We start from the raw sequence: 9,762 nt of genomic DNA on the forward strand, positions 1-9,762 counted from the left end.
GACGATAGTGGTGCAAAATAGGGAGAACAACAGTTAGTTTGGGGATGTATTAGATTCTCTTTATTTAACTTTAACTTATGTTTTTATAAATGGCCCTTTAATTAGCCACGGATCGAGGCACAGCTGTTGTTTGACCAGTCAATTAGAAAACCTAAACAATGACAAGGGTAACCTCTTCTCTAATGGCATGAACATTGAGAAGCGTTCTTCGCTGGTATTAAGTAGTTTAGAAATAAGAAACTCGTTCTGATTTCAAGTAATCAGGCATGCAAATTAGTGTTAAACTAACAAATAAAAATTTTTAAAAAAATGAGATCTATTTTACCCCCGGTCTGGCGAAAAAAGCTGTCTCATAAAGTCTCCTGCGTATTTTAGTTTTCCCAAGTCTCCTGGTAGTCTGAGTTGATGTCGTAGTGGGATGACTTGCAAGTTATCCTACTCTTTCATTTAGAACTAGCCAAACGTACATCTTTTCGGGGTTTCTGTGGTAAACTGGTAAAATATAAAAGTAAGACGTCTTTTCGCAACTTGGGTAGACTACGGCTGAGTGTATATACTTCGTTTTCGCTTCTGTCCGAAACATAATTTTGCTCTCTCTGTCTTTGGTCAGCGAATGATTTCGTCATTGCAGAAAAACATAGTTCCCATTCTATTTCAACTATCTCATAGTAGCTCATCTCTCTTCATAAGGATGTCTCAGCGATTATCTACTCAATTCGAGAATGAGAGAGAGAGAGAGAGAGAATTTTCAATTTTTCTCCGCCATTCCTTTTTTACATCATCATGTGACATCTTTGAAAATTTTATCAAGTATTAATCGTTATAAATTTTCCAAGAAAATGAATATATCTTATTAAATGGTTCTAAGTTCAGAAGTTCCAACAAAATATTTTTGTGTGCATTCCATATTTAATTATTTTCAACAAGGATTATACATTCAAATTAGATATTGAACATTTCAAATTTTCGTTCTGAATTTGAAATATTACTCAATCGCTCTTTGATAAAGACACGTTACTCAATACAAACCGTGATAGCTAATTTTTCCTTTTATGGTAAAGTTCTTTGGTGTATATTAATACATTGGTGCATTTATAAACATTTTTATCCTTTTACGTAGAATCTTTGATTGCCTGTTGTACGTGGTCGCAAAGCTAACCCTTGCTCAATATATTTGAATATTTATTTTTGTCGCATTATTAATTTCAGGTAAAATGAGCCGTGAAAGAGATCGTTTTCGAGGAGGACCGCCTCCTGATATATCAAGAATGTATTCTTTGAAAGTTGACAATCTTACCTACAGAACTTCAGTGGAAGAGTTGAAGCGAACTTTTTCTAAATTTGGCGATGTTGGAGATATCTACATTCCCCGGGATCCTGTCAAGCGAGAGAGCCGTGGTTTTGCTTTCATAAGGTTTGTTAATGCTGCTAAAGATGTGAATTATTATGGGCCCGTTTTTGCGTAACTTAGCTGAATTGTGTTTTCGAACAATTGGTTGTAATTGGAAGTCAAATGGAAGACGGGTGCAATTGTAGATCTGAAAATTGATTAATAGCCGCACAGCGATAGCTGGGGCTATTATTGGCCTTCTCTTGGTTTTTTTTTATTTCGTCGTCATGATTTTTGTTACGACCATATGACGTCACAGCCACTTTTTGTTCATTCGTTCATGCAATTTCAACTGAATTGCATGTGTGACGTCATTTTTCGCTCTTAGTGGAGCGAGTTTTTTTGTTCATGCGCGTGATTAAATTTTTGGTCACTTGACTTACCTCACTCTCAAAAATGACTTCCTCAATTTGAAATTGACTTTTATTTACTTTAATTCAAAGAGATAAGGTCAAATGGGTGTGTGTCACTCTAAATGAAGGTTATTTCAGATCAGCTAATAGAGGCAGCAATAACTTATACATATTTTTAATCAAAATATAACAGATCAGCCTTCAATGAAAAGACGAATTTTTTTGGTCTGTCTTTTTTTACTGTTTTTTTAAAACTGCCGATCTACGAATCAATTGCGGCTATTTTCTGGCAATCTGCCAGCTATGTTTAGTTTTGATGCCTTCTGATGCCCACAGATCTAAGCCAAGCAAGTTCTGTCTAAGGATCTAATTTTTGACGCACATTTGCTCAGTTCTTGTTCACAATGAAAAATTTCAAATTGATATCATTTCGTTTTGGTGAAAATTGATTTCTTAAATTTTCAGTAAGAGAAGTACATTAGTTTAAAAGTAAACCCACAAATGCACTTTGTTTGTAAAGACGATTTAGTCACATCCTGTTTTAGAAGCCATCAATTTGGCCGTACTTCCAATTAATAGTTTGTCATTTTTCCACAAGCAGCTCAGCTGTGTTTCGAATCCCACTTCGAAGCTTCAGTCTTAAAATAATAAGTCATGATCAAGTTAACAGATTTAATGTGGCACTTGAAATACAACAGTTTATGGAGAACTGGCCAACTTCTATCTAGATTTTGATGTCTCAACAAATAGACGCAGCAAAATGTTAAAATTTCAACGAATGCATTGTTTAACACTAGCTTAATGCGTTCAATTAGCATGAATTGTACAAAGCCTACTGCTAGATTATAATCAACGCATAAAAAATTACAATCTATTTCGTGTTATTGCGATTTCGGTAACGCATATCCTATTTTAAAACAAGGAGAATTTGTTGCTATCTATCAACCACTCGGAAAATAACTGTCTGAATTGTGAATGGCCAGATGCGGTAAAATACCTTTGTTACGCCAGTTGATAGACCTTCGTTACACTAGTCGACGAAAAAACTGGTGTATTTGTCCGCTTACGAAATAGTGTTTTAAATTGGCCAATCACAGCTGCAGAATAAGTTTTATTGCTCAAATTGTCGGCTAAATTTCTCATTTTTTGTTTGTCGGCTAAACGCCCTGTCGGCCAATACGGCGGCCACCAAAATTTCTACATTTTGGTGCGTCTGCAATGTTCACTAGCGCCCTAAATTTGATCTCTTTATTAGCTTCTCCAAAAAATAGACAGCTGTAACTTCTGATCATGCGTTGATTGAAACAAACGTATACTTGGACGTAAACCATCACCGCTCAGCTCAGTTAAGATTAATTTTTGTCAACTAGTAGAGCGAAAGGACCAAATTTGGTAAAATTGATTGAAAATTAAGTGCTCATTTGTGAGTCGCCACATCTTCCTAGCCTCAAAAGTAGACATGCCTTAGAGGCTCGTGCGACTTGGTTAAGATTCTATCGCAACTTACGTAACCTACAACTTACGTAACCTAAATAATTTAGTTTCGTTCAATTGTCCAGGTTTTGCTTTTGCTTGGAATCAATTTTGTGGTAGCATAATTTAGGTCGCCTATTCAATCAATCCGCCTAGTATGCTTTATTTCAGATATTACGAGAAGAGGGCTGCTAAAGCTGCAATCGATGGCCTTGACGGACAGCACTACGATGGGCGCCCTTTAAGGGTAGCTATGGCACGATACGATAGACCAGATAACCCACGGGCTGAGGCAAGAAGAAGGTATGGAAACTATCCGAGGCGACGGAGTAGGAGTCGGAGTAGACGAAGGTAAAACTTGCCGTTTTTCACTACCGAGTGAAATGAAATGACCATATGGCGGGAAAATATCCTAAAGGGCCGTAAATAAATCGTACGTGATGAAGTGTCTAGGCTTGAAGTCACTGAACTTCTGGTGTTTACCGAGAACTGCGAAGCGGTTCTAGATATTAAGTCAGAATTTCGAGGTGACGTCTGCAGAGTCACTCAACCATGCTTAAAACACGAAACGCGCACGTTTAAAATGACAAAAGTAAACGAAATTCAACTTCTGGCTAAGTAGCAACTTCTGGTATTTTGACTTCTGGCATTTTAAAATGTGCACGTGAGTGTTTTAAGAGCAGCAGTAGTGGTAATGTGGAAATTTGACCATACCTCGAGAGGTGGAGTTGGACCTTTAAAGCTAGGGTGGGGAAAATAGGAAAGGCCCATAAATTTATGCCGAGGTTTGGGGAGAGTAGTTGATGAAGGCCTTGAACATGTTATCGAGCATATGGGTGTCGAATTTGGGTTGGCTGGACCGTTGGCATCTAACTATAAATGTTATTTAGGTCAAGATCCAGGAGCAGAAGCCGAGACAGGAGAAAGCGAAGCTCTTCAAGATCCCACTCACAGTCGAAGAGCAAGTCGCGATCAAGATCTCGCTCACGATCTAAATCAAGATCACGATCTGGTGGATCTGGAAACTGAATGAATTCAGTAAGGTGTTTTCCAATGTTTGGGGACGATTAAGTATCACTACCGAAATCTGGAATCGCTGTTTTTCTAAAAGAAAATGCAGATCTCGTTGCTGATTTTGTGGAGTAGTATGCAGAGTTAGGTGAACATTTGGTGAATGTTGGTGTTAACTTGGCTGCGAGGAGGCTGATCAAATATCGTAAGCGATGAAAATCATTTGATGCGTTGAAAAACATTAACTGCAAAGTCTTATTCCAGTAACTGCAAAGCAGTATTGCAGTCTTATTGCAGTACACAAGAACATTGGTGAAGAAAAAGGTTGAACAACAAAATTGTCGACAGATGCCAAACAAAAAATCTGTAAATCGCTGACAAAAAGAAACGAATAAAATTCAACTTAAGATCGAAGTGCAGTTTTCTATAAGCAGGTGTGCTCGATAAACCTTGCTCCATAAGCGAAGATTATGAATTTGAATAACGAGTTGGGTAGGGGTAAAACTTTGAACCGATAACACGTGGGATTAAAAAATACAGCAGCTTATTGAAAACTGCCCCGGCAACTTCTATCGTAAATTCCTCGTAAGTAGGCTTGCCAGTAAATATATTGAACTTCTGATGATCGCTTCGATTGGTATAAAACGGAAGGCTTTTGCGTTGACTAAAATTAAACGTTTTTGCGTGATCTGAATTTGAAATTTGATCCAGCAACAACTTAATTGCTGGTAATTAAAGTAGTAGGCAATGCTTCCAGAAAAGAATGACTACCCTAAATTTCAGTGCTCTAATCAAAGGCACCTTAGTGCAACTGGATTTGACCCGCGCCGCAAAGCTAAAGAAAAATCTATCCATTTAACTCCACGTCCTAACCACTACGTTGAATATAAACTGGCATTTGTTTAGGGCTGAAGATGAGATGGCAGGAAGAGACGAGGAACAGTTGTAGAGACTTCGAATATATATTTAAATTCAAACTTTTCAAATTCTGTTTTAATGGTAATTTCTCGAATGAGTAAACGTATTGGTCTTATGCAAAATTTTTCCTTGACCGTTTTGACTTCTACGCCGGTTTCTAAAAGAAAAGTACGCTGAAAGTGATGACTTTTTAAAGATTTTAGTGGTTTTAATGTAATGGAGTTTTGTGGTTATGAGAATGGTATATGATGTGATAACGTCAGTTGAAGCCCACTTCAGTGTATTTATTCCACCCCGCCCTCCGGACTGGAGCAACCTGCAATATATTTCAGCTCCTATGTGTTCTAAAGCAATTCCTGAGACTTTAGTTGGATGTTTTGATGTTCTGAAATGGTTTAACATTTGTGTTCAACTGAAGTCACCGTAACCGTTCAATAATTTTCAGATAACTTGGCAATTTGCGCTTTTCGAAAACAATGGCTCCTAAAGAAAAAGAAAAGACTCACATCAGCATTGTTGTCATCGGTCACGTAGACAGCGGCAAGTCTACAACAACTGGCCATCTGATCTACAAGTGTGGTGGAATCGATAAGAGGACAATTGAAAAGTTCGAAAAAGAAGCGCAAGACATTGGCAAGGGTTCTTTCAAGTACGCCTGGGTTTTGGACAAACTTAAGGCAGAACGAGAACGAGGTATCACAATCGATATTGCCTTGTGGAAATTCCAGACACCGAAATACGATGTTACGGTTATCGATGCCCCAGGTCACCGTGATTTCATCAAAAACATGATTACTGGTACGTCACAGGCTGACTGTGCTATTTTGATTGTTGCCTCCGGTGTTGGAGAATTCGAAGCTGGTATTTCCAAAAACGGGCAGACTAGAGAGCATGCTCTTTTGGCCTACACTCTGGGTGTCAAACAGATGATAATATGTTGCAACAAAATGGACAGCACTGAGCCACCTTACAGCGAAAAGAGATTCGAAGAAATCAAAAAAGAAGTATCGGGTTATATCAAGAAGGTTGGCTACAATCCTGTTAGCGTACCTTTTGTGCCAATTTCTGGTTGGCACGGAGACAATATGCTTGATGTGTCAGACAACATGAAGTCGTGGTACAAAGGATGGACTTGTGAGAGAACTGTTGATAAAAAGCCTGACAAGACCGACGGAAAGACATTGCTAGAAGCATTGGATAACATACTTCCTCCTTCCAGGCCGACAAATCTACCACTGCGATTGCCGCTTCAGGATGTGTATAAAATCGGTGGAATTGGAACAGTCCCTGTAGGTCGCGTTGAAACTGGTTTGCTAAAACCAGCCATGGTCGTTACTTTTGCCCCTGCTAATGTCAGCACTGAGGTGAAGTCTGTCGAGATGCACCACGAGGCGCTGACTGAGGCTGTGCCCGGTGATAACGTGGGATTCAACGTCAAGAACGTTTCCGTGAAGGACATCAAACGAGGAATGGTTGCTGGCGACAGCAAGAATGATCCACCCAAAGAGACTAAGAATTTCTTGGCGCAAGTTATTGTCATGAATCATCCCGGTGAGATACACGCTGGCTACCAACCGGTACTGGATTGTCATACTGCTCACATCGCATGCAAATTTAGCGAATTGAAACAGAAAATTGATCGACGATCTGGTAAAGTGCTCGAGGAGAACCCGAAAATGATCAAGAGTGGAGACGCAGGTATGATCACACTGACACCATCAAAGCCAATGTGTGTGGAAAAATTCTCAGAATATGCCCCCTTGGGAAGATTCGCGGTGCGTGACATGAAACAAACAGTTGCCGTGGGAATTATCAAAGATGTCGAGAAATCCGAGGCTGCAGGTAAAGCAACCAAGAGCGCACAGAAAGCCTCTAAAAAATGATTTAATGATGAACTCAATGATTTGTGTTTCTGAGTCGTGTACCGGTGCTCAAAATAATGCCCTGTTTAAATTTATTTGATTTCTTTTTGAAATTGACGATGCTCAGGGTAAGTTTTTCTTGCTGAGAGCTGGAATTAAGCGGTAATGAGAGCAGAAAATTAACCCAGAAAATATGTTTATCCGGTACCGTCTTCAAACGGAAAAGATCGGTTTTTTATGCTCGGTTTCTAAAAATGCTCTGATCTCAAGAGACTTCACGCTTTCGGTCTTAATTTTTGTGATATCGGTTGCTCTTCTTACTCCGAAGAAAAGCGTGTTAATATAGCAACTATAAGGGCCTGATGAGTGGGCAGTGCTGGTTAGGAATCAGGAGGTTCGAATTTCGGTGTGGTCAAGTTTTTCGTTTCGAGAGCAATTCTTCCGACGTAGTCGGCTTTTCAGTAAATATTTAAACAGTGAACTAGAACCTCAATCTCTATCTACGTGGTAGTAGGTCAGCATTGGGTGAGATTGAGAATGAGAACGTCGCTGACTACAAGCAGAACTGTCCTAACGCAGTAGCTGTTCAACGAAAAGTACTCTTGAAGATTTTCGGCGGTTTTCTAAACCGTTGAGTCAGTGAAGTACGCTTTTCAAAAAGATTTTTTGCAGGTTAAGCTGGAGTGCTAGTTTTGAACTATTAAGGGTTTTCACAACTTAGCGTTTACTTGCTGTCGAATGAAAAGCTGTTTAATTGCTGTCGAATGAAAAGCGCTTTTTGTAAACGTGTCTTTTATGGAACATTTTTGCTTGATCGTTTTGCGCTTTTCGTAAATCGGTAAAGCTACAGCCCCGGAATTGAAACGCGCCGCCTGTCATTCGAGGGCATTTTCGACGGTTTGTTTTTTAATGCAATTGCAGCTCAAAAATTTGGTAACTGAATAGATACTGGTGAGGATAAGGAATGTAGGATTGAATCTGCATAGCTGTATCAAAGTGTGCAAGTTATGAAGGAATATATTGCTGCAGATGCAATTAGCTGAGCGACGATGGCATGGCTCGAATTGCCAAAGGCAGGAAAGATTTGGAGGTAAGATCAAGATCTCATTGTCTGCGATGGTTATTGGATGTGAGGCACCGACTCTCAACAGCGGAAGTCTTCAAAGTCAGAGGGATCAATAGCGTATTATGAGTTTGGAACTACACAATTGAGCTCAAATAGCGCGAATTCTAACTTCGTTAAGACGAAACCGCAATCACTGAAGACTGACTACCAATTAACAAATTTTCATTGCTCCACCCACGCGTCATTGGGTTATTTTCCAATGGTTCGGTCGAAATAGCTCGAATTACAAAGTTATAGTACGCTAGCTGTTTTTTTAATCCATCATCAATCTGCTTTGGAAAATCCATAATGTCGATGAAATGTCGGAACACGAGGGCTCGTTTCTTTTCGATTATTGTGTACAGTAGAACAGATTTTCATAGCAACCTAAATTTTTAAAGCCATATTTGCATATTTATGCATTTGGAGACGAAATAAAGTGCCCCAATGAACGCACGCTAGTGTGTTCTATGTTTTTTCTTCACTGCGCAATCAGTTTAGGGTGCCTTAAAAAATTTGCTTGAAAGTGGACTGACTAAACAGCATTTTGAAAACCGAAGAGTGTAAAAAGCAAATTTTTATACAAATTTACTATGTTACTAACCTATGTTATGAGTTTTTATGCGACTATGGAAAAAATCATTAGTTCGGACATATGATTTTTATCAGCAGAAAACAGCGAATAAAAAGAATCAATTCTACCTAGAATTTTAAAACAGCGATGTGGTAACCTATGTCACCTATGAAAAAATAGTTCAAAAATTTTAAATTTAAAATAAATTTTTAATAATTCCGTCTAAACTACTATTCAAGTGTATAACAATCATACGAAATTAACATCCGGGTAAAAAATTGCGTTTTTCAAAAAAAATTAAATTCAAGTTACTTTAATATCATTTGCCCTTTTTTGTATTTGAAGGGGGAGTAAAGTTGGTTCCACCAACCCAAAATATCTAAGTGTGTCAATGAACGTCGACCCAGCATCACTTGGAGAAGTGGACTGTTGAAAAAATGTTCTGTTACAAACTCTGCTTTGATTTTAAAAACTTCTTTGTTATGAGTTTTTATGTGACTTAATGCTAGCCTTCAAAACTGAAGCGACCCAGCTTTGGTCGAAAAAGGCAAAGGTTTTCTGTCTGGCTAAAAATTATTTGCATATTACTTGAAGCCAAAACATTGAATGAATCCCAAACGATTTTGCCTAAAATGGAGCAGCTATCCAAACTGAGATCAGGTGCATATCTTAAGCGTCAATTTAAAATTTCAAGAAGTTTGAAAATCAAATAAGTTAAAAAAATCCATTGGTTCTTTAAAAAGTTAATTTCCCTGTTTAAAGTTTTGATTGATACGTGAAGAATCAATTCAGCATTTTTGTCAACATAAACGCAATAAAAAAATCAAAAATTGTTCTTATCATGAATTTTTGTATTTCGCCGAGATGTGTACAAGAAAATTTTATCTGTTCTGAGATTAATTCTTAATGAAAGGTAAAACCAGAATGATGCCTGTGTCCTCTGCCATGACTGCAATAGTCATTCCATTCAACACGGAGCCATCGGTGAACTTAAATTGAAATGTTCGGAGCGTCTGGAGGAATCAACAAAAATGACAAACATCTTTTTCTTCTTACAAAATATTTTTTATTGCTGT

At 38.3% G+C, this 9,762-nt stretch overlaps 3 protein-coding genes across 5 annotated transcripts in view; 2 read left to right on the forward strand and 1 right to left on the reverse strand.

Annotated features, from left to right (window-relative positions):
* The window catches only part of LOC142334571 (uncharacterized), a 59,771-nt gene extending 58,996 nt beyond the window's left edge, over nucleotides 1-775 (reverse strand). For both annotated transcript variants that reach the window (XM_075382703.1, XM_075382702.1), the window contains exon 1: nucleotides 326-775. The gene's annotated coding sequence lies outside the window, so the exon portion shown is untranslated. The remainder of the gene's footprint in view (nucleotides 1-325) is intronic.
* A 339-nt stretch (nucleotides 776-1,114) lies between these two features.
* LOC142334574 (serine/arginine-rich splicing factor 2-like) lies at nucleotides 1,115-5,267 on the forward strand. Of its 2 annotated transcripts, none has more exons than XR_012758836.1 (4): nucleotides 1,115-1,414; nucleotides 3,388-3,567; nucleotides 4,107-4,432; nucleotides 5,134-5,218. XR_012758836.1 is itself a non-coding variant. In XM_075382705.1 (4 exons), exons 1-3 carry the CDS (start codon nucleotides 1,215-1,217, stop codon nucleotides 4,243-4,245), a joined length of 519 nt encoding a protein of 172 aa, XP_075238820.1. In that variant the 5' UTR covers nucleotides 1,116-1,214; the 3' UTR covers nucleotides 4,246-4,254; nucleotides 5,134-5,267. The 2 variants fall into 2 exon arrangements, 1 of the variants encoding a protein (XP_075238820.1); XM_075382705.1 differs by having other exon boundaries at nucleotides 1,116-1,414; nucleotides 4,107-4,254; nucleotides 5,134-5,267.
* A 292-nt stretch (nucleotides 5,268-5,559) lies between these two features.
* LOC142334573 (elongation factor 1-alpha-like) lies at nucleotides 5,560-7,139 on the forward strand. Its single transcript, XM_075382704.1, has one exon. It carries the CDS (start codon nucleotides 5,622-5,624, stop codon nucleotides 7,026-7,028), a length of 1,407 nt encoding a protein of 468 aa, XP_075238819.1. The 5' UTR covers nucleotides 5,560-5,621; the 3' UTR covers nucleotides 7,029-7,139.
* Nucleotides 7,140-9,762: the final 2,623 nt, after the last annotated feature.

Source organism: Convolutriloba macropyga, chromosome 2 (assembly GCF_964194025.1).
Source record: "Convolutriloba macropyga chromosome 2, txConMacr16.3, whole genome shotgun sequence".
Classification (NCBI taxonomy): Eukaryota; Metazoa; Xenacoelomorpha; order Acoela; family Convolutidae; genus Convolutriloba; species Convolutriloba macropyga.